Source organism: Salmo trutta, chromosome 14, assembly GCF_901001165.1.
Source record: "Salmo trutta chromosome 14, fSalTru1.1, whole genome shotgun sequence".
Classification (NCBI taxonomy): domain Eukaryota; kingdom Metazoa; phylum Chordata; class Actinopteri; order Salmoniformes; family Salmonidae; genus Salmo; species Salmo trutta.
In genome coordinates this window covers 18,911,081-18,934,961 of record NC_042970.1, presented here as the reverse complement: position 1 = coordinate 18,934,961, position 23,881 = coordinate 18,911,081, and the positions used below count along the sequence as shown (strand labels likewise).

The 23,881-nt window shown below is 43.5% G+C and overlaps 1 protein-coding gene across 9 annotated transcripts in view; it reads right to left on the bottom strand.

Annotated features, from left to right (window-relative positions):
• Positions 1-23,881, bottom strand: part of LOC115207551 (forkhead box protein P1-B) — a 241,771-nt gene that overhangs the window by 17,142 nt on the left and 200,748 nt on the right. For all 9 annotated transcript variants that reach the window (XM_029774727.1, XM_029774728.1, XM_029774729.1 and 6 more), the window contains 4 exons: positions 22,592-22,772; positions 15,688-15,801; positions 8,110-8,197; positions 6,530-6,613 (listed from right to left, as the gene is read on the bottom strand). In XM_029774727.1, the coding sequence (XP_029630587.1) occupies positions 6,530-6,613; positions 8,110-8,197; positions 15,688-15,801; positions 22,592-22,772 (467 nt within the window). The remainder of the gene's footprint in view (positions 1-6,529; positions 6,614-8,109; positions 8,198-15,687; positions 15,802-22,591; positions 22,773-23,881) is intronic.

Here is a 23,881-nt window from a genome sequence, read left to right as displayed (position 1 = left end):
TCCGAAGTTTACATACACCTCAGCCAAATACATTTAAACTCAGTTTTTCACAATTCCTGACATTTAATCCTGGTAAAAATTCCCTGTTCTAGGTCAGTTAGGATCACCACTTTATTTTAAGAATGTGAAATGTCAGAATAATAGTAGAGAGAATGACTTATTTCAACTTTTATTTCTTTCATCACATTCCCAGTGGGCCAGAAGTGTACATACACTCAATTAGTATTTGGTAGCATTGCCTTTAAATTGTTTAACTTGGGTCAAACATTTTGGGTAGCCTTCCACAAGCTTCCCACAATAAGTTGGGTGAATTTTAGCCCATTCCTTCTGACAGAGCTGGTGTAACTGAGTCAGGTTTGTAGGCCTCCTTGCTCGCACACACTTTTTCAGTTCTGCCCACACATTTTCTGTGGGATTGAGGTCAGGTCTTTGTGATAGCCACTCCAATACCTTGACTTTGTTGTCCTTAAGCCATTTTGCCACAACTTTGGAAGTATGCTTGGGGTCATTGTCCATTTGGAAGACCCATTTGCGACCAAGCTTTAACTTCCTGACTGATGTCTTGAGATGTTGCTTCAATATATCCACATCATTTTCCTACCTCATGATGCCATCTATTTTGTGAAGTGCACCAGTCCCTCCTGCAGCAATGCACCCCCACAACATGATGCTGCCACCCCCGTGCTTCACGGTTGGGATGGTGTTCTTTGGTTTGCAAGCCTCCCCCTTTTTCCTCCAAACATAACAATGGTCATTCTGGTCAAACAGTTCTATTTTTGTTTCATCAGACCAGAGGACATTTCTCCAAAAAGTACGATCTTTGTCCCCATTTGCAGATGCAAACCGTAGTCTGGCTTTTTTTATGGTGGTTTTGGAGCAGTGGCTTCTTCCTTGCTAAGCGGCCTTTCAGGTTATAGGTTATCGATATAGGACTCGTTTTACTGTGGATATAGATACTTTTGCACATGTTTCCTCCAGCATCTTCACAAGGTCCTTTGCTGTTATTCTGGGATTGATTTGCACTTTTCGCACCATAGTGCGTTCATCTCTAGGAGACAAAACGCTTCTCCTTCCTGAGCGGTATGACGGCTGCATGGTGTTTATACTTGCATACTATTGTTTGTACATATGGACGTGGTACCTTCAGGCGTTTGGAAATTGCTCCCAAGGATGAACCAGACTTGTGGAGGTCTACTATTTTTTCTGAGGTCTTGGCTGATTTCTTTTGATTTCCCCATGATGTCAAGTAAAGAGCCACTGAGTTTGAAGGTAGGCCTTGAAATGCATACACATGTATACTTCCAATTGACTCAAATGATGTCAATTATCCTATCAGAAACTTCTAAAGCCATGACCTCATTTTCGGGAAGTTTCCAAGCTGTTTAAAGGCACAGTCAACTTAGTGTATGAAAACTTCTGACCCACTGGAATTGTGATACAGTGAATTATAAGTGAAATAATCTGTAAACAATTGTTGGAAAAATTACTTGTGCCATGCACAAAGTAGATGTCCTAACCGACTTGCCAAAACTATAGATTGTTAACAAGAAATTTGTGGAGTGGTTGAAAAACAAGTTTTAATGACTCTAACCTAAGTGAATGTAAACTTCTGACTTCAAGTGTATATTGTTTTTTATATTTATATTATATTTGTTTTTATCTGTTTTTTTATCTGTACTGTTTTGTCTTTCACTTGTTGACTTCGGTGCAAATAAATAAAACCTTATGCTTTACTTTAATCGTTAGGGCGAAGAAATTAGGCATTCATTTCTGTTGTATGCTTTTTCTCCCATCAACACCCACTAACCTGAACAGTCTAAAGCCTGGTCTAACTCAGTCTATAGTCTAAAGCCTGGTGTAACCCAGTCTATAGTGTAAAGCCTGGTCTAACTCAGTCTATAGTTTAAAGACTGGTCTATCTCAGGCTATAGTATGAAGCCTGATCTAACTCAGAGGGCATCTCCAGTTATAGTCTAACTGAGAGCTCCAGCTGAGACTCAGGCCTTGACCTGTGGGATTGCCCCACTGATGCAGCCACCAAGCCACGCCATGGGTAGACACATTTATCACATTTATCCAGCGGCACTGCACTGCCGCTGGAGAAAAAAGGGTGTAAAAAAGAAAGCTGTCCCCCCCCTGAGCTTTAACACAGAGCCCTGACACAGGGGAGAGGAGAAGTAGAGAAGTCAAGATGCTATCTGCTGCCCTAGCCACTTTTCATATACAAATGTCCCTGTGTCAGGCCCTCATTCCGAAGCCTAATCTACACAATCAGTGTGTGTGACAGAGGCAAAGCTGCAACAGACAGCCTATTGTAACTCTACATCTCCAGGAGCTTTATGTTGCCTGTCTGCCTGCCTGCCTGCCTGCCTGCCTGCCTGCCTGCCTGCCTGCCTGCCTGCCTGCCTGCCTGCCTGCCTGCCTGCCTGCCTGCTTGACTGCCTGTGTGGAGCGCCGTACAGAGACTGACTGGAAATAAATGATTGGGGCTTTGGAAGGAACTCGTCAGAGGAGAGGACCTCTGTGTGTGTGTATGTGTGTCTGCCGCTGTGTTCAGCCCCACAGTGTATTGGCCCTCATGCTTTAGGCACTATGAATGAACTGTCACAATGACTGAACTACGGTAATGGGGTTCCTTCTAAAACAGGACAAAACAGCAGCTATATGTAAGCTGTATGTTAAGTGGTACAGCCTATAAGATAAGGATTAAACAGTAAGTCACATAATGGTATGATGACATATACAGTAGGGATGGTGTTATAGTCCGATGAATGTGGCAAAATAAGGAATTGAACAGCCATCAGAATTGCTCTTAATTTGAGAGATGTTGTCTTTCTGAAGCTTATTTGGTGGAATCAACAAAATGCTATGTTCACAACAAGATGTTGAGGGGATTTTTCAATTAAAAGAAATGTCTATATTTTATATATATATATATATATATATACAGTACCAGTAAAAGTTTGGACACATCTACTCATTCAAGGGATTTTCTTTATTTGTACTATTTTCTACATTGTAAAATAATAGTGAAGACATCAAAACTATGAAATAACACACATGGAATCATGAAGTAACCAAAAAAGTGTTAAACAAATCCAAATATATTTTATATTTCAGATTCTTCAAAGTAGCCACCCTTTGCCTTGACAGCTTTGCACACTCTTGGCATTCTCTCAACCAGCTTCACCTGGAATGTTTTTCCAACGGTTTTGAAGGAGTTCCCACATATGCTGAGCACTTGTTGGCTGCTTTTCCTTCACTTTGCGGTCCAACTCCTCCCAAAACATCTCAATTGGGTTGAGGTGCAACTGAGGCCTGGACTTTCTGATGGGCCGCCCACAGGCGGTGAGGGTAGGAAACAACATCTCCACCCCGCTGATCCTCAACACTGGGGCCCCACAAGGGTGCGTTTTCAGCCCTCTCCTGTACTCCCTTTTCACCCATGACTGTGTGGCCATGCACGCCTCCAACACAATCATCAAGTTTGCAGACGACACTACAGTGGTAGGCTTGATTACCAACAACAATGAGACGGCCTACAGGGATGAGGTGAGGGCCCTTGGAGTGTGGTGTCAGGAAAATAACCTCACACTCAACGTCAACAAAACAAAGGAGATGATCGTGGATTTCAGGAAACAGCAGAGGGAGCACCCCCCTATCCACATCAACGGGACAGTGGTGGAGAAGGTGGAAAGTTTTAAGTTCCTCGGCGTACACATCACGGACAAACTGAAATGGTCCACCCACACAGACAGTGTGGTGAAGAGGGGCAACAGCGCGTCTTCAACCTCAGGAGGCTGAAGAAATTTGGCTTGTCACCGAAAACACTCACAAACTTTTACAGATGCACAATCGAGAGCATCCTGTCGGGCTGTATCACCGCCTGGTATGGCAACTGCTCCGCCCACAACCGTAAGGCTCTCCAGAGGGTAGTGATGTCTGCACAACGCATCACCGGGGGCAAACTACCTGCCCTCCTGAACACCTACACCACCCGATGTCACAGGAAGGCCAAAAAGATCATCAAGGACAACAACCACCCGAGCCACTGCCTGTTCACGCCGCTATCATCCAGAAGGTGAGGTCAGTACAGGTGCATCAAAGCGGGGACCGAGAGACTGAAAAACAGCTTCTATCTCAAGGCCATCAGACTGTTAAACAGCCATCACTAACATTGAGTGGTTGCTGCCAACATACTGACTCATCTCTAGCCACTTTAATAATTCAAAATTGGATGTAATAAATGTATCACTAGTCACTTTAAACAATGCCACTTTATATAATGTTTACATACCCTACATTACTCATCTCATATGTATATACTGTACTCCATGCCATCTACTGCATCTTGCCTATGCCGCACGGCCGCACGGCCATCGCTCATTTATATATTTATATATACATATTCCTATTCATTCCTTTACACTTGTGTGTATAAGGTACCGTAATTTCCGGACTATTGAGCGCACCTGAATATAAGCCGCACCCACTGAATTTAAAAAAAAATATTATTTTGAACATAAGCCGCACATGTCTATAAACCACAGGTGCCTACTGGTACATTGAAACAAATGAACTTTACACAGGCTTTAACGAAACACGGCTTGTAACAAAAATAAATAGGCTTTAACGAAACACGGCTTGTAACAAAAATAAATAGGCTTTAACGAAACACGGCTTGTAACAAAAATAAATAGGCTTTAACGAAACACGGCTTGTAACAAAAATAAATAGGCTTTAACGAAACACGGCTTGTAACAAAAATAAATAGGCTTTAACGAAACACGGCTTGTAACAAAAATAAATAGGCTTTAATGAAACACGGCTTGTAACAAAAATAAATAGGCTTTAACGAAACACGGCTTGTAACAAAAAAATAATAATTTGCAGTAAGCTTTAGTTGTCTTTTTGCACTGAGTCAATTCCTCACGCTGCTGTTTCCAACGTCTTATCATCGACTCATTAAGACCAAGCTCCCGTGCAGCAGCTCTATTTCCTTTTCCAACAGCCAGATCAATCGCCTTCAACTTGAAAGCTGCATCATATGCATTTCTCCGTGTCTTTGCCATGATGAGGGTGACAAAATGACTATCGTAATCAGAATGATGGGAAGTTTGAGAGCGCTCGATTTAATCTAAACAGTAAACCAAAAAGTTGTTTGACCTTAACCCGTTCGGCAATTTCATTGGAAAGCTTCATGCCGCCAAAAAACTGAGCACGTCACAGAAGGTGTTTTTTTGGAGAAAAAAAACTTGAAAGCGGGAAAAATCCATATATTAGCCGCGTCATTGTTTAAGCCGCGAGGTTCAAAGCCTGGGGAAAAAGTTGCGGCTTATAGTCCGGAATTTATGGTAGTTGTTGTGAAATTGTTAGATTACTTGTTAGACATTACTACATTACTGTCGGCACTAGAAGCACAAGCATTTCGCTACACTCGCATTAACATCTGCTAACCATGTGTATATGAACAACAAAATTTGATTTGATTTGATTACTTCCAAAGTTGTGTCAAAATGGCTTAAGGACAACAAAGTCAAGGTATTGGAGTGGCCATCACAAAGCCCTGACCTCAATCCCATAGAAAATGTGTGGGCAGAACTGAAAACATGTGCACGAGCAAGGAGGCCTACAAACCTGACTCTGTTACACCAGCTCTGTCAGGAGCAATGGGCTAAAATTCACCCAACTTATTGTGGGAAGCTTGTGGAAGGCTATCCGAAACATTTGACCCAAGTTAAACAATTTAAAGGCAATGCTACCAAATACTAATTGAGTGTATGTAAACTTCTTACCCACTGGGAATGTGATGAAAGAAATAAAAGTTGAAATAAATCATTCTCTCTACTATTATTCTGACATTTCACATTCTTAAAATAAAGTCGTGATCCTAACTGACCTAAGACAGGGAATTATTACTAGAATTAAATGTCAGGAATTGTGAAAAACGGAGTTTAAATGTATTTGGCTAAGGTGTATGTAAACTTCGAACTTCAACTGTGTCTTATTTCATAGTTTTGATGTCTTCACTACTATTTTACAATGTAGAAAATAGTAAAAATAAAGAAAACCCCTTGAATGAGTAGGTGTGTCCAAACTTTCGACTGGTACTGTATATATGCCATTTAGCAGAAACTTTTATCCAAAGCGACTTACGGTCAGGCATGCACATATATTACATATGGGTGGTGCCAGGAATTGAAGCCACTACTCTGGTGTTACCATGCTTTACCAACTGAGCTACAATGGAATATACTACAGAGGTTTATGTTGTCTGCTCATACCAACATCAGTTCAGGCACTACGGAATACCATGTGCTCTGAGTTAATAATCAGAACAAAATGTTATCTGGGATGTCAACACATGTGATCAAAACAATATTAACGTCTCCTCTCAAATGAGCAGCTGCTTTTGTTTAACAGATAAATAAAGAGATGAGGATATAAATTAATAAATATATGTGAGACAATTAGACAAATGAGAGAAGAATAATGAAGGAAACAGGCACATGACAGAGCTGCTACTCACTGGCTGTGGGGTGGGTTTGGGCTCCGTGGATTTGACGTGGAGATGCGTCATCATGGCTTGCAGACGCTCTTTGTCTTTCGCTAGCTGTAATGAGAAGTAACAAATGAAATCCTTTACGAACAAAAATCTAATCGTCTGTAGTACAATCCAACACATGATGTTCTTTCTCACTGTTTGTCATATATCCAGTAGGAAGTAGTTGTATAATACGCTAGGCTGATGTGATGATAAACCTTTGTGCATTTTGATACTTCAGACGTCATGCACGAGTCTACCTTGCCATGTCTCTTCTTCAAGGTCAAACTACAAATGTTTTGTCTTAATTTGATCACTCTGTTGTCGCAGAGAATTTTCCATTATGAAAAATGTATCAACGCCTAGAAAAATGTTGATTAATTAGAATCCATATAATAGTCCACATTTCCTGTTGCTGCAAGATTATTTTCCTGCAGTGAGAAACTGTTCAAATTACGATAGAATATCTGTATAATCTGTGTCCCATTGCCAATAACAAACTCTGGATCTGCCTGCATGTCCTAAACTGTCCTCTCTTTTTTACAGTAGCTGCCAGGTCAGATTATAGAGATATGCTGGGTTAGGAGGAGGACGTGTCTGATAAATTCTCACTCTTTGAGTCTCTCTCAATGACACACAACCAGAGCGGAAATAATGAGTATGACGGTAGTGTGGTGCAATGCTTAAGGAACTGAACATGTAACCTCATCGTTCAAGGTTACAATTCTGTTAATCATGAAACGTTGTACCTTAAGTCTACTGTATACAGCACATAATATGTTATACATAAACATGCCATTGATTCGAAAGCCTGCGTAGCAACAAAAAAATGGACAAAAATAACAGTTAGTTAATGGCATGGTTTGTTGTGTCTACCTTTCAGTTGTAATAAAACATGTGCAAACCTTCCACAGAGACACCTGACTCCAGCCTAGAAGGAACGGTTTTATAGTGACCAGTTAGAAAGTGTTCAAACCCACCTCTCCACAGACCCTTACCAACACACACTAATGGACCAACAGTGTCCCATCCATTTTTCCATAAGTGCATACTTAATGTACATTATACTTAATGTACATACTGATTGCATATTTCCAGGGTCCGTCTTAGGGAAGAAGTGCCTATCAGGCCACTCATACTGATGACTACATTAATATCTCTGATCGCCGTTATTTGTGAGACATTTTGCATCTTCCTATTCCAATAAACCCAGTCGACCGCCCATCGTTGGCTACTGCCTGAGCATTTCAATAAGTGTTTTATTGTTGGTGCCAAACAGTTAAAAGTAATAAATATCTTTAAAACCCAGTAAAATTCAAAATATAATTATCTTCTCTACTTAGCCCCGGGGCCCTTCATATATCTTTGCTTGGCTGCCATGCATACATAACACATTTTTAATGACTGGTTACTCACAAATGTACAAAATCATTTCATTCTTCCACCCCCCCTCCATGTGTGACCCATGGTTCATTACTGCGAGACAAGGAGGGGGCAGTAGACAGAGGAAGTGTCAGGAAAGGAGCCACAAATATTTGGGGCGAAAACAAAACTGGAGACAATACCTGCAGTTCCAGCTGCTGTACAACCTGCATTTGCACCCGGCACTGGGCTGTGCTCCTGTCGTCCAGGGCGTGCTCATTGTTGAGATGCCTGAGAGAAAAGAGAAAACAAAGATTCTCAGCTCAGTGTGTCTTCACATGGTTTAACTGCAGCCTTTTATACAATTTGACACAAATCCTATCATGCTTTATGCGATTACGTGATCTAGTAATTCCTCTGTACGGGTACTGTGGGAATAACGTAGGAATGTCTGGTGTACACACGCACATATAATAATGGGTAAAGACTGTGCAGATCTAGAAGTATCAAACTACCCAAATATTACCAGGATTTGTATAACAATATATGCATAACCTGAAAAGGAATAATCCTTTAAGCAAAGAAGAATGGAATCCATATTTCATGAGGTGGCCATATCTGCTCAAACTTAACTTCATAGATAAGAAAAATGACTTAAGAATTTGAGGTTGGTTTCATTTAGTAAATTATGCAGTGCTTCAGTGTGCACCCTTTCTCTTTAAAGATGGCACCATCCTTCTCTGGTCGGCACATTCTCCTTATTTTGGTGTATTTTTCGGTTAATTATGTCATCAAGATTTAGAGATCTCAAATGAAGCCAGAAGGAAAGGCAAAGGACAACAAGAAGAAGATAGATGGAATCTGTCAAAAACTTGCCTTATGAATATAATTATGCATGATTATTTTATTCTGCAAAGATGTTCTCTTTTTCTGCACGTTTATAACTAATCTAAATAAGTAGCTTGCCCAGCAGCAGACAGGGTTTTTCCCGTGATTTATATAAAATGGTAGAGATAAGGTTCACAAGTGAAGGAAATATGATTGGAGGATTTTTATCAGCCTCTGCATGAATTACTGTTTGAAAATGCTTATGCAGGGGCATTTCATTAATCATTTAATCATAATCCGAGCAGGATGTTTGAACTGATTTCACAAATACCCTTTCATTTCACTACTTCATTATGCTCGCTAATGGATCCAATATATTATATATATCATAAATTATATCACATCTTCGGTGACCATATAGGTCACTGTCACTAGGCATGCCTCTACGCGCTCACAGTAGCGCCGGCGGAGGAAGGAATGGTGTGCGACGTGCCTGTCTTCTCAAATGCACTTTTTCTGTCATTTACTGCAAATCAAATGTAGCCAGACCTGACCGGTGCAGAAGCAGTGACAGGCCGGACTGATATGATGGCTCAATAAATCTAAAGGCCTCCCTGGCAGTTTTGTTGTGGGCTGATTGCTTAACATACAGACAACACGTTTGTGCATTAAAACACACACAGACACACACAAAACAGAGATATGTGAAGGAAGGGAAATGGATGGCATTCTGCTTGGATGTGAAGGTTTCGCTTCTAGTGGACTATTTTCAGCCTTGGAATTAAAATCTTCATGGAAAATACACTGCTTTTCAGATGGCCGTGTTATATATATATATGAATTACTGTAATTACTGAATTACTGTATATGTATATTCAGTATTTCAATTGTATTATTTTGACAAAAAGACAGAAATTAGAAAAGGCATATCTAAGGAAAGTGTAGACGATAACCATGGCTGCTGAAATCAATTTTGTCCACTCTCAGCTTTACATTTATCTTAATTAAATAAAAGGCCATTTAATTAAGTAGGTTGGGAATTGAAACTGGTAAACATTTCAGAATGTCTAACTAAAATTTGAAAGAAAAAAAGGAGTAAGTAAAGACGTTTCAACTTCAATTTAAACGGCATAGACCACATTTTCAATAAAGGGTGCCCTACGTGATGAGCTTTAGAATTTCTCTGTTCACAGAAACCATGCACCTTGCTTCTTTTCATCCTTTGTTACATTATATATTTTTTTATTCTAATGATATGGAGAGCCACAGTGCATAATTAATAGGAAATGAAATATTCAAATGGCTCCTAATGCAGCCATGCAAAGAGCATCTGGATACAGGGAGCTAGCTGGGGATACAGGGAGATGGCTGGGGATACAGGAAGCTAGCTGGGGATACAGGGAGATGGCTGGGGATACAGGAAGCTAGCTGGGGATACAGGGAGATGGCTGGGGATACAGGAAGCTAGCTGGGGATACAGGGAGATGGCTGGGGATACAGGAAGCTAGCTGGGGATACAGGCAGCTGGCTGGGGATACAGGAAGCTAGCTGGGGATACAGGGAGATGGCTGGGGATACAGGGAGCTAGCTGGGGATACAGGGTGCTAGCTGGGGATACAGGGAGCTAGCTGGGGATACAGTAAGCTAGCTGGGGATACAGGGAGATGGCTGGGGATACAGGAAGCTAGCTGGGGATACAGGGAGCTGGCTGGGGATACAGGGAGATGGCTGGGGATACAGGAAGCTAGCTGGGGATACAGGGAGATGGCTGGGGATACAGGAAGCTAGCTGGGGATACAGGGAGATGGCTGGGGATACAGGAAGCTAGCTGGGGATACAGGGAGATGGCTGGGGATACAGGAAGCTAGCTGGGGATACAGGGAGCTGGCTGGGGATACAGGAAGCTAGCTGGGGATACAGGGCGATGGCTGGGGATACAGGGAGATGGCTGGGGATACAGGGAGATGGCTGGGGATACAGGAAGCTAGTTGGGGATACAGGAAGCTAGCTGGGGATACAGGGAGCTAGCTGGGGATACAGGAAGCTAGCTGGGGATACAGGGCGATGGCTGGGGATACAGGGAGATGGCTGGGGATACAGGGAGATGGCTGGGGATACAGGAAGCTAGTTGGGGATACAGGAAGCTAGATGGGGATACAGGGAGCTAGCTGGGGATACAGGGAGCTAGCTGGGGATACAGGGAGATGGCTGGGGATACAGGGAGATGGCTGGGGATACAGGGAGCTGGCTGGGGATACAGGGAGCTGGCTGGGGATACAGGAAGCTAGCTGGGGATACAGGGAGCTAGCTGGGGATACAGGAAGCTGGCTGGGGATACAGGGAGATGGCTGGGGATACAGGGAGATGGCTGGGGATACAGGGAGATGGCTGGGGATACAGGAAGCTAGTTGGGGATACAGGAAGCTAGCTGGGGATACAGGGAGCTAACTGGGGATACAGGGAGCTAGCTGGGGATACAGGGAGATGGCTGGGGATACAGGGAGCTGGCTGGGGATACAGGGAGCTGGCTGGGGATACAGGAAGCTAGTTGGGGATACAGGGAGCTGGCTGGGGATACAGGGAGATGGCTGGGGATACAGGGAAATGGCTGGGGATACAGGGAGCTAGTTGGGGATACAGGAAGCTAGTTGGGGATACAGGAAGCTAGCTGGGGATACAGGGGGATGGCTGGGGATACAGGGAGCTAGCTGGGGATACAGGGTGATGGCTGGGGATACAGGGAGCTAGCTGGGGATACAGGGAGATGGCTGGGGATACAGGGAGCTAGCTGGGGATACAGGGAGATGGCTGGGGATACAGGGTGATGGCTGGGGATACAGGGAGATGGCTGGGGATACAGGGCGCTAGCTGGGGATACAGGGTGCTAGCTGGGGATACAGGGGGCTAGCTGGGGATACAGGGGGCTAGCTGGGGATACAGGGAGCTGGCTGGGGATACAGGGCACTAGCTGGGGATACAGGGAGATGGCTGGGGATACAGGGCACTAGCTGGGGATACAGGGCGCTAGCTGGGGATACAGGGCGCTAGCTGGGGATACAGGGGGCTGGCTGGGGATACAGGAAGCTGGCTGGGGATACAGGGAGATGGCTGGGGATACAGGGAGATGGCTGGGGATACAGGGAGATGGCTGGGGATACAGGAAGCTAGTTGGGGATACAGGAAGCTAGCTGGGGATACAGGGAGCTAACTGGGGATACAGGGAGCTAGCTGGGGATACAGGGAGATGGCTGGGGATACAGGGAGCTGGCTGGGGATACAGGGAGCTGGCTGGGGATACAGGAAGCTAGTTGGGGATACAGGGAGCTGGCTGGGGATACAGGGAGATGGCTGGGGATACAGGGAAATGGCTGGGGATACAGGGAGCTAGTTGGGGATACAGGAAGCTAGTTGGGGATACAGGAAGCTAGCTGGGGATACAGGGGGATGGCTGGGGATACAGGGAGCTAGCTGGGGATACAGGGTGATGGCTGGGGATACAGGGAGCTAGCTGGGGATACAGGGAGATGGCTGGGGATACAGGGAGATGGCTGGGGATACAGGGAGCTAGCTGGGGATACAGGGAGATGGCTGGGGATACAGGGTGATGGCTGGGGATACAGGGAGATGGCTGGGGATACAGGGCGCTAGCTGGGGATACAGGGTGCTAGCTGGGGATACAGGGGGCTAGCTGGGGATACAGGGGGCTAGCTGGGGATACAGGGAGCTGGCTGGGGATACAGGGCACTAGCTGGGGATACAGGGAGATGGCTGGGGATACAGGGCACTAGCTGGGGATACAGGGCGCTAGCTGGGGATACAGGGCGCTAGCTGGGGATACAGGGGGCTGGCTGGGGATACAGGGAGCTGGCTGGGGATACAGGGAGCTAGCTGTGGATACAGGGAGCTGGCTGGGGATACAGGGAGATGGCTGGGGATACAGGGAGCTGGCTGGGGATACAGAGGGCTAGCTGGGGATACAGGGGGCTGGCTGGGGATACAGGGAGCTGGCTGGGGATACAGGGTGCTAGCTGGGGATACAGGGAGCTGGCTGGTGATACAGGGAGCTAGCTGGGGATACAGGGCGCTAGCTGGGGATACAGGGAGCTGGCTGGGGATACAGGGTACTAGCTGGGGTTACAGGGAGCTAGTTGGGGATACAGGGAGCTGGCTGGGGATACAGGGAATTGGTATCGAGAGAGACTATGAATGTTGGCATGTGTCACTTTCTGTACCATAAATTAAGCAGATTTTAAAAGCTTTCTGGCAGGATGACAGCCCCTAATGTAAATTGACACAATAAAACAAGTTAAATAGACATTCCTTAAAGTCAGCTTTTTACATATAATTTAGGCTGCTTTCCTTTTTTATTGGTTTTAATTATATATACTGGACCCGCTACTTTGGACCAGCCCGATGCCACATGTCCATATAGCTGACCATTGTGTAAATTAGAATGTTTATTTTCATAGTTTTTATAAAACTATTTGCACATCAGTTAAAACCTGATTTTTAAATATGAAATATTCACTAATATTTTTTCTATGATTTGTAAGAAACAATTTTTAGGACACGTGTTGAGAAATATGAAAAATAACATTGTCTACAAAATAATTTATATCCACCAAATAGCCTATTCTTTTTTAAGCAATTGTCAGAGAGTGTTGCGGTATGAGTCAGTTAGTTTTATGAGTGACAGAGAGAGGCAGAGGGAGCAGCACTAGAGGGCAGTGCAGTGTTTCACTAGCTGTGACCTTTGAATGGTCACTGAAGAGGGGTTCTTGACCCTCACCAATCTCTGCTGTGAACCAGACCCCACCCCACACAGCACTGGATTGAAAACAGGAATAGGATTTGACCCTTTTTATTTATCAAGATAGTGCATGTAGGTATGTTGTCTTTAAAATGCATAATAAATACGCACCCAGTTTAAAACACACTTCAGTCCCGTGTTAGTTGTTACTGCTGGCATGCCCAGCTGAAATCTGGTTGACGTTAGAGTCCTCCTCACCTTTCCCACTCTCCAATACAGTACTCGGTGTTCTGCTGTCTCCTATACACACTGTCTCTACTGTCTCCTCCGGTTCACTTCCACCATATCTATCCGCTCCAACAATCTTTTGTTAAGGTGTTATTAGCATATGCCTGATTTTTTGTTTGTTTGTATTTGTGATTCTCTTGGAAACGTGGAGTAAGCATCAGTCTCTGGGTTTCATGTGGAAGTGGTTAAGGGTTTGAGAGTTAACACCTTGGTTAGCTGCTCATTCTCTTGTCTGCTGTTAAACAAAGGCAGCTTTGTGGAGAATCTTCCAATGTTTTCTTAACATGTTCCAAGCAGTTTAGGCAGGCAACTAAAGTAAACAAGATGTTGCCATGATAACAACACTTGTAAAAACATAGCAGAGTGACTTAGATACTTTTTTCTAAGGAGAGCTTTACCTGGCGCACAGATTGTAATTCCTTCTCTTCTATAAACAAAGGGTGAGGCAATGTCAGAATACAATACATAGTGATGGATTGAAGAGAACACTCACAAAACTGAAATGTTGAGGGAGAAAAAAGAGACTAATTTGTAATGAACAACTTGAGACTAATTTGTCATTTGTAATGAACAACTTGAGACTAATTTGTCATTTGTAATGAACAACTTGGTGAAATGTGTTATAAACAGAGTAAAAAAAAACGACTCAAACTTTCTGTGATTTCTCTCTGTAAACTGAAATCCAAGGTAGCTCACATTATTATCATTAAAAACGATTTCAAATGTGTTTTGTGGTGCTGCAAACATTTTAGGGCACTTTTTAAAACCATCTTCTCTGAAAGTGGCTGGTTGCATACGATGAAATGAGAAGTTAAACACAGAGTAGGAACAGCAGAACTGTAAGTGACCGTAAAGCTTCCACCTATCTCCTGTGTGTTTGTGAGGGACCTCTGTGTGCTGTGACTGCTAGGCCCAGGATAATGGAATTGTGTCATATCTTGTTTAAAGTGCTACTAATCCGGGGCAACAGACACCCATTGATCTGCTGCCACAGCACAGATGTTTTATCCTCTGTCTCTGTAGCCATGGTGGTGTTATGTGTTGGATTACCCATAGAACACTGCACACAAGGTTACTTAGTAAACCTGGGTTAGGCCTATACAGGGGATGACACTGTACAACGAAGGCCCAATTCAAAGTGGATATGAATTAGGAGAAGAAGCCAAAACCCTGAGACTAGTTCAGTTTGAGAGGGTCCAGTGGGCATGGTATTGATTGAGTTTGTTGATGAGTAGAACTACTGAATCTGACTAAGTACAAGACGTGAAAATAAGTTAGTGCTGGTGCTGTTATTAAGGGGTGAAATAGAGATACAGCTAGTTAGGCAGTTGAGAGACAAAAAGAGATTCAGAGCAAGAGAAAGACAGCAGGAGAGAAGAAGAGAACAGCAAACAGAGCGAGAGAGAAAGAAAGCAAGGGAAAGACAGAAAGAGCTGAGTGAGGAAAGCAAAAGCACAAATCCCTGTCCAGTGACAAGGACAAACATGCGGAGCTCCCTGAGTGTCGGCTGCCACAGATAAACATTCTCCCGTTGTTTGTTTTGGAAAAATGGCCAGAATCACCATGGGGACTGCACTTATCACAGGAATTAGAGGCCCCTGCAGGGCCCAGTGGAGACCACACCCCATCACTATCATAGAGGAACAACAACACACCTAGCATCCACTCACACACACACACACACACACACACACACACACACACACACACACACACACACACACACACACACACACACACACACACACACACACGCACAAACACACACACAAATAACCCGTTGCACCTGTAGTGTCACTAAGCCCCGATCGGCCCAAGAAGAGGGCCAAGCGGAGGGGGAACTTAGACAAGGCACTGGAATGTCTGACGAAGAAAACAGAACAGAGAGATGCAGCATAAAAGCTATGAAACTTACTTCAGGAATGACTGGAAGTCCTCAAACACCGCCTCGCATCCAGGCCACTTGCAAACCCCGTGCCCATAGAGCGGGTGACTGTGGTGAGAGTGGTGGTAGTCGTCTAGCGTGGATCTGTAAGAGACAGGCAAAGAGAGAAACACATACATTAATTCCTACTTATTAACAGTGTCAGTGCGAACAATGTCTCATTGGCATGTTACAGAAGTACACCACTTAAAGTTGAGGATGTTGATGGGTTTGGTGAGAATTCCCCTTGTGTTGTCTCAACACAAAAGCCTTCCTTTGAGTTGACCTTTGAACTGCGGGCAGTGTGAAATCAGTATAGCTTTGTGATCTCTGCTTCCTCCCTGGCTGGAGGGGGTGGTCCTTGTAGGGGCAGTCCTTGTGAGAGGGACCAAAAGCAATCAATATGTCATTATTTACTGTCAGTGATCCGAGTAGCTGCCCACTTTGATCCAGGCAGCCAGGGGTTCCCTAAGACCTTACTGCTGAACCCTTTCCCAGAATCCACCTGGAGGAACAGACAACAGGAAGCCCCCCAAATCTATCTGCCAGCCTCCCGTCAAGCACAAACAGTAAACACCAAACACTCCCGTCTGCTAGCAGTTTATTTACCGGTCAACGGACGGACCAACCGACGTCAGCAAGGGCCAAACGCGAGGAGCGGCTTACGGCTTCACAACATCAGCTGTAAATACCAGGACCGTCCAGATAAACAAACTATACAACAACTTCCATATAGCGTTGCAAGTCGAAACAGTATGATGCAGAGGCATGCACGTGTAGAGAACGAGACAGTCTCCCATATGGAGACAGACACTGTACAAGCCACACAAGTCTCAGCTACACGAGCCTGGGGGACTGTCCTGTATCACTACCACCTGTGTTTCTAGTGGCCCTGTAGTCTAGCACACCACTGCAGCTTACATACTGGCCCGTTCTGCAGGAGGCTGAGAAGGGAGATGGCAAGGGAAGATTCCTTAGACCCAAATCCTCACAGATTCATATGGAGATGCTCTGTGTGTATTTTGCTCTCATTAGGATGACTGTTAAAAATCCCTCGCAAAATTGAACCATTCCTAACGCACCCATCTGCAATGCATTAAAAATAAAGAAGCAAAGCTTTACCTCAAGAGGGTCGTCACAGGTTTTCTTGTGTTATAATTACTTGCTTAAGAGTTCACATTGTTCATAACATGTGATAATTGCATTGCAATTAGGGAGCAGTGAAGCATTCATGAATGTGTTTAACATTCAAAAAATCTGAAATATAAAAAATATATATGAATTATGCATATGCATTAAGACCTCTGTTTTGATACAGCTAATAAATAGATGGTAGAATAAATATTATAATTACTTTTTAACAAGAAAATGTGTGGACTGGTGAATGTAGCACTGATTTTATATTTAAAGAGATGCTTTTTAAATTATTTCCGAGTAGCCCTGTTGGTTAATTGTGTATTAATAAGATATTGAATTGTGGAGTGTGTGCTGGGAGTCATTGAGCACAGAACTTTGAAGGAGCTGGCGGCAGAAAGGCCCTTTTAAACAGCAGATGACTAAACAGTGGTAAATGACAGAATTTACACCAAATGAGCTACATTAGTGCAATAGGAGAAGTGCCTGGGATTCTGGGGGGTTCTCCCTATTGTGACCTCATTCTCATTCAGCACTAGGAGAGAAAAAACATCTCCTCTCCTCAGCTCTCTCTCTCTCAGATCCTGTGGTGGAGTTAAATGTGACTCGCACCCTGGGCAGGTCTGTCAGGATGCTATTATTGTCAGGCTGCCTGGGGGAAGATAACTCTAATGATCTTGTAACAGCAATGAGGGAAACCATGCCATCTGCATCCTGTATAGAATAGGAACAAAAAGCTTCTCTACCTAGACGGAACATGGCCAAATCTTCCAGGTGTTGTTTATCCGTACACACCAACAACACATAGGCATACCATAATGCCGGCAAAAAGACAACCACAGCACACAATCTGTCTGTTTTGAGGACAGTGACTTATATCATCAACAAGGCATGATCCTAGGGACCATAAAGTACACTGGGGCACTCAGTGTGATTATTGGTAGCTAACAGAGAGAGGATTGATGTTTCTACCAAGCTGGGTCAGAGTCTGGACATGGCCTGTCTGGAAAGCCAGTCACAACACGGTCTATCATCTCTCAGAGTCGGTATCGATGACTGCCTGCTCTTCTGTGGCCTCCCTAGGGCTCTCCAGACCCCCCGCCAATCAAGGGTTTACCCCGTAATTATTTAATTATAATTTTACGTGTGTAAAACAAATTAACGGCAAGAGAGGGGCGTGTCGTGCCAAATCAGATTATTTATCTCCTTAACAGATTGCTGTGCTGAAGTCCCTGAGCTGTGGTTACTGATGGTTGCTGGGAAGTAAGTGGGCCAAATGCTATGTGAGAAGAATGCTCTCGCTCTCCCTCTCTCCAGCTCTCCCTCTCTCCATCTCTCCCTCGCTTTCTATCTCCATTTCTCTCTCTCTATATCTCTCTCTCTCTCCATATATCTCTTTCCATCTCTCTATCTCCATATCCCTCTCTCTACACTCTTAGAAAAAAGGGTTCCAAAAGGGTTCTTTGGCTGTCCCCATAAGAGAACCCTTTCTGGTTCCAGGTAGAACCCCTTTTGGTTCCAGGTAAAACTCTTTTGGGTTCCATGTAGAACCCTCTGTAAAAAGGTTTCTATATGGAAATCAAAAGGGTTACCTGGAACCAAAAATAGTTACAGTATACCTGGAACCAAAAAGGGTTCTCCTATGGGGACAGCCAAAGAACCCTTTTGGAACCCTGTTTTCTGAGAGCGCAGAGAGAGGGATATGGAGATAGAGAGAGGGAAAGAGATATATGTCTCTCTATCTCCATGTCTCTCTCTCTCTCCATCTCTCTCCATCTCCATGTCTCTCTCTCCCCATCTCAGTCTCTCTCTCACACAAAATGAGCGCAGCATAGGGATGGAGAATTTAAGTCAGATACAGATTGGATGCATTTCATTTAAATAAGCAAATCATTGAACTAAGAGATCTGGCTCACAGGGTTATTTCTCTCCTCACATCCCAAAACTCAGACCAGGATGAATGATAGACAAACATGCCTTCACCATATTGGCGTGATTCAGTCAGGATCCCTGTCTGTGAGTGAGGGCTCTTTGAGGCTGCTAAAAGCTGGAGCAACGTCTCATCTGCGCCGGCAGTGATTGAATTTCTCCTCCTTCCTTAAGACGGAAGTGAAAAGGCTGTGAATAATGCCTGTGGATGCACTTAAGGTTTTAGTTGCAGGCGTCGCTGTGCCTGGGCAGATTTTATATGACACATGAAACTAACTACATGGTACTTAGGGCTAGCTGTAAACCAATCTGAGCCCGGACGGGAAAGCAGGTCCATCAGCAGAGTGGCTTGTTTCTGTTGCATGACAAAAAGACTTACAAAACCACATCAATTAAAAGTTCATTAAGTTCAGCGCTGGGAGGATGAGTGGATGCTCTCTATTTACACCCAGCCCAGGCCATTATCTAAAACCTGATTATTCAAATCCCTGGATTATAACAGACATTTCTCACAGCCTTGCATGGAATTATCACGCCACATAATATTTCCTTAATTTTTTATTCTTCCAAAGGATTCTGATTAGAATGCTGTCTGCATCATCAAAATAGAGGAATAATGTTCTTTATAGTTATATGATTTAAGCACATGGAAATTAACACAAGCAAGGATTATTGGTTGTATGAATTTAAATAAGCATCATGCAGTGTTTAATAGGGATTTTTTAATGCTCATTTATGTCAGTCATCTATATTTTAAAGCCGGGTTTGGAAACCTTTTTTTGCCATCCACAGCAGAGACGGGTGAGAAATCACCTGCTTGGGTTTCTACTCTGAATATTCAACCCCAGACTGCCTCCTTCACTTGAACGTGTGCTAAACTGCTGTTGACGTCTTTTTTCATCTCTGTCAGGGAGCGCAAGGCGTCGGGGGAAGCCTTTCACACACGGAGCCTTCAGCTGGGCCTTGTTGTTTCTCTCTTCCCACTGATGGTTGTTGTTGTTGGTTCACATCTGAAGACGTGTGATGGAGGGAGCGTGTCAATCTTTCCCCCTCCGATTAATCTTCAGCCATAGGGACTAGAGTGCTGACTGACTGGCTAACTGACTGACTGAGCAGACTGGATGCACCAGAGCCTGTGGATACTGTCTGCAGTGAGCTAGGAGAGGTGTCCCCCGGAGCTTGCTGTGTGTGTGTGTCTGTGTGTGTGTGTGTGTCTGTGTGTGTGTGTGTGTGTGTGTGTGCGCGTATGCACGTGTGGCTGGAACAGTGTGTGAAAAGGACAGGGGGAGGTCTATCTGAGTTTCCATGTAACGTTTAGGCGAAATATGGACATTCTGTAAGACCTTATAGTCAAAATATATGAAAGGGGAGTCAAAATACTGATCTCATACCACTTGACCTAAAATGTCTCACATTATCTTGAAATAAATGTACACCACCGTTCAAAAGTCGGGGTCACTTAGAAATGTCCTTGTTTTTGAAAGATAAGGAAATGTTTTGTCCATTAAAATAACATCAAATTGATCAGAAATACAGTGTAGACATTGTTCATGTAAATGACTATTGTAGCTGGAAACGGCAGATTTTGTATGGAATATATACATAGGCGTACAGAGACCCATTATCAGCAACCATCACTCCTGTGTTCCAATGGCACGTTGTGTTAGCTAATCCAAGTTTATTATTTTAAAAGGCTAACTGATCATCAGAAAACCCTTTTGCAATTATGTTAGCACAGCTGAAAACTGTTTTTCTGATTAAAGATGCAATAAAACTGGCCTTCTTTAGACTAGTTAAGTATTTGGAGCATCAGCATTTGTGGGTTCGGATTACAGGCTCAAAATGGCCGGAAACATATAACTTTCTTCTGAAACTCATCAGTCTATTCTTGTTCTGAGAAATGAAGGCTATTCCATGCAAGAAATTGCCAAGAAACTGAAGATCTCGTACAACGCTGTGTACTACTCCCTTCACAGAACAGCGCAAACTGGCTCTAACCAGAATAGAAAGAGGAGTGGGAGGCCCCGGTGCACAACTGAGCAAGAGGACAAGTACATTAGAGTGTCTAGTTTGAGAAACAGACGCCTCACAAGTCCTTCTTTAAGAAGCACAACAGTTTTCATCTGTGCTAACATAATTGCAAAATGGTTTTCTGATGATCAATTAGCCCTTTAAAATGATACATTTGGATTAGCTAACACAACGTGACATTGGAACACAGGAGTGATGGTTGCTGATAATGGGCCTCTGTACGCCTATGTAGATATTCCATACAAAATCAGCCGTTTCCAGCTACAATAGTCATTTACAACATTAACAATGTCTACACTGCATTTCTGATCAATTTTATGTTATTTTAAAGGACAAGACATGTGCTTTTCTTTCAAAAACAAGGACATTCCTAAGTGACCCCAAACTTTTGAACGGTAGTGTATGTGATAAACTAGTATCCCATAATCAGTAAAACATATAGCATTTATTTGCTTCCAAATAAGGCATTCCAAGTTCCCTCATTACGATTGAGAGCAGTGTGAGATCTCCATTACCACCATAGAACACTATCTATCTGCCTGTCTGTGTTTGAACCGCTCTTCACCTCCCTAGGCTTGATGGTTTATAGTGCTAAACGTGTTTTCATCTGCAGTGCTTTCATAATGACACATAGGTTTTGATCAGCGAAACACAAGTCAGATGTTGTGCAGTGAGCTCATGGCGCCTGGAGGCTCCTCACCAGCAGTTCAGAGATCAGCGCCTCAGTGCAAGAAAACAAGTCAATGTGTTGGATGCCAAATTAATTCCTTCCTTAAAGACACAGCGGCTCAGGGAAATGTTTCTGAAAACGTACAAATATCACGTCAAGCATCCAGTGAAAAGAGGAGTTGTCTGACATAGATCTTACATCGTATCAACATACTTTTCAAATATTTATAGTGTATTTTTTACATCATGTAATATTAAACAGCCTCTGTTTGACATATTCAAATTAACGTTGGAATGTACTTGACTTACCTAATATAATGATAATTACTATTTGTATAAAGAATACAGTCAATGAACTGTAGTGTCTGAATTGCTCTGCGTCAATATGTTCGGAACGCCACACCTACAGAAGGCTAGTTGTCATAAACGTCACTATCTGGAAGGAAAGCGAAGGTTGCAGTGTGTGTGTGTTTTTCTGTTGTTAAGAGGACGTTGGTCATTTTTTATTTAACCAAACAGAGCCCTGCAAGTCACAGCTGCAGTTTCCTAAGTGCAACTGAAATAACAGCACCCTTGACCCTCTAATTAATAGTGTGCTGATCCCATTTCCATTACTGCAATCTAAAGTCCAAATCACTCCCTCGCTCCCAGGTGTTTCACTGCAATCCCCAGGTGCATTCTGACACACAGAACAAGCTTGTGTCTTAATGAAAACAGTAAGGTACTTACAAACTATAAATTAATATTCATCTGTGGGCAAAGCCCTATGGGAACATGTCCATCAACTTAGGCCCCTTCAAGGAATTGCAGTTTTAAATGGGGAATATGTAGGCCTCCTGTTTTCTTTATTCAAAGATGACAGTAAAGAGAATGTCACACATAATGAGTTCCAGTTTTGTTTCATAAAGTAGAAAGGACACATGTATGCCTAGTTGCACCCCAGTTTAGAAAAAGAGGTCAGATTGTGGCGAATATCATAATCTGTGGTTGTTAAATCAATGAGCAGAACATCCTTAGTGATACAATCAGTCACAACCCATTCCCTGGAAATATAAAACCTATTGTGCCCAGCGTGTTACACTGAAGCTGTTGGGTTAGGAGGAAGAGGACGACAGACAAGAAAAAGACTCACCCTTCTCTCTTCAGAGAATGGCTCATGTACTGTCCATTGGTGGAGGCGTGTTGGTTGAGGAGGGGCTTCTTGGGGGGTTGTGGCGAGGACAGGTCCAGGCCGCGGCGGCCGTTGCTGTTGTTCTCTTCCTTCAAGTTCGTCACCTCCTTCCACAGCTGCTGAAGCTCTGCTGGATTTATGCCTGAAACAAACAAATTCGATAATTAAATCAATTAACAGCTAATCTAACTCTCTTCGTCACATAATTAAATCAAAGGGTCTGTAAACAAAGCTGAGTATTAATGAGAAAATATTCCACTAGAGGGTAATGCACTGAGAGTGCTTGTACCCTCCCGCTCTCTCTCTGTGATCTGAAGCGTGTTTGTATACACAAATCCCTGGCATTCACACGCATTTCATGCCCACAGTAAATAATTAACATCCAGACAAGGCATGAAATCTGAATAATCACCATCATTTCTCCTACAAGAGGAGAGGCAGAACACACACAAAAAGTTTACAATAGCAATGTTACAACCAAAACAGCCCATACCACCCCACCTCCTTCAGAAACAGGACCCTGGGGTAATATTCTGAAAAGCGCATTAATGTGCAAAATACTTAAAGCTCTGCACCGCCTCCAATTGACACAGAAGACTTAAACCTCATTTAACGAGTCAAGCACACTGCAGCTAACACAGCAGCCTTCTAAAGAGAAACATCCCTTGAAGACAGAAGACATTTTCTTGTGTCGGAACACATACACAGAGAGAGCGTGTTTTCTGTGCTGCTGTCTGACAGCCATCCTGACACCCTGGGCCAGATTGGGGATGAGGAAGAATAATGCTGTATTTGTACACCCCAGTTTCCATGTCTGAGAAAACCTAGCCATTGTTTGCACACAATGTACATGTGTCTGTATATATAGTGTCTGTTACCACTAGCAGGAGAAGCCTGCTTTCATTTGACATAAATGAGGCAAAAGCTGATAAGAAAAAAATATTCCGCCCGTGAGGGTATGTTCTCTAGCCGTTTGTATTATGGTTCAGAAATGTATTTGGTTAATCCATATTTTTTATAGAATATTAAAATATCCAATGGGAATGTGTGCACATTTGTGAATTTAATAGGAGCGCGATGGGCAAGACCACTCGGTTAACATTACAATTAATTAAATCTATTCTCAAAATGAGCAATGACAAATGAAAGATGATTTGCACATGCTTATCTCGGGTGGGTTTATATTCTCCAGATGTTTTATCGCTCGCTCTATAGATACCAGAAGTGGCCCTTTCAAGCGCCAGATCGTAA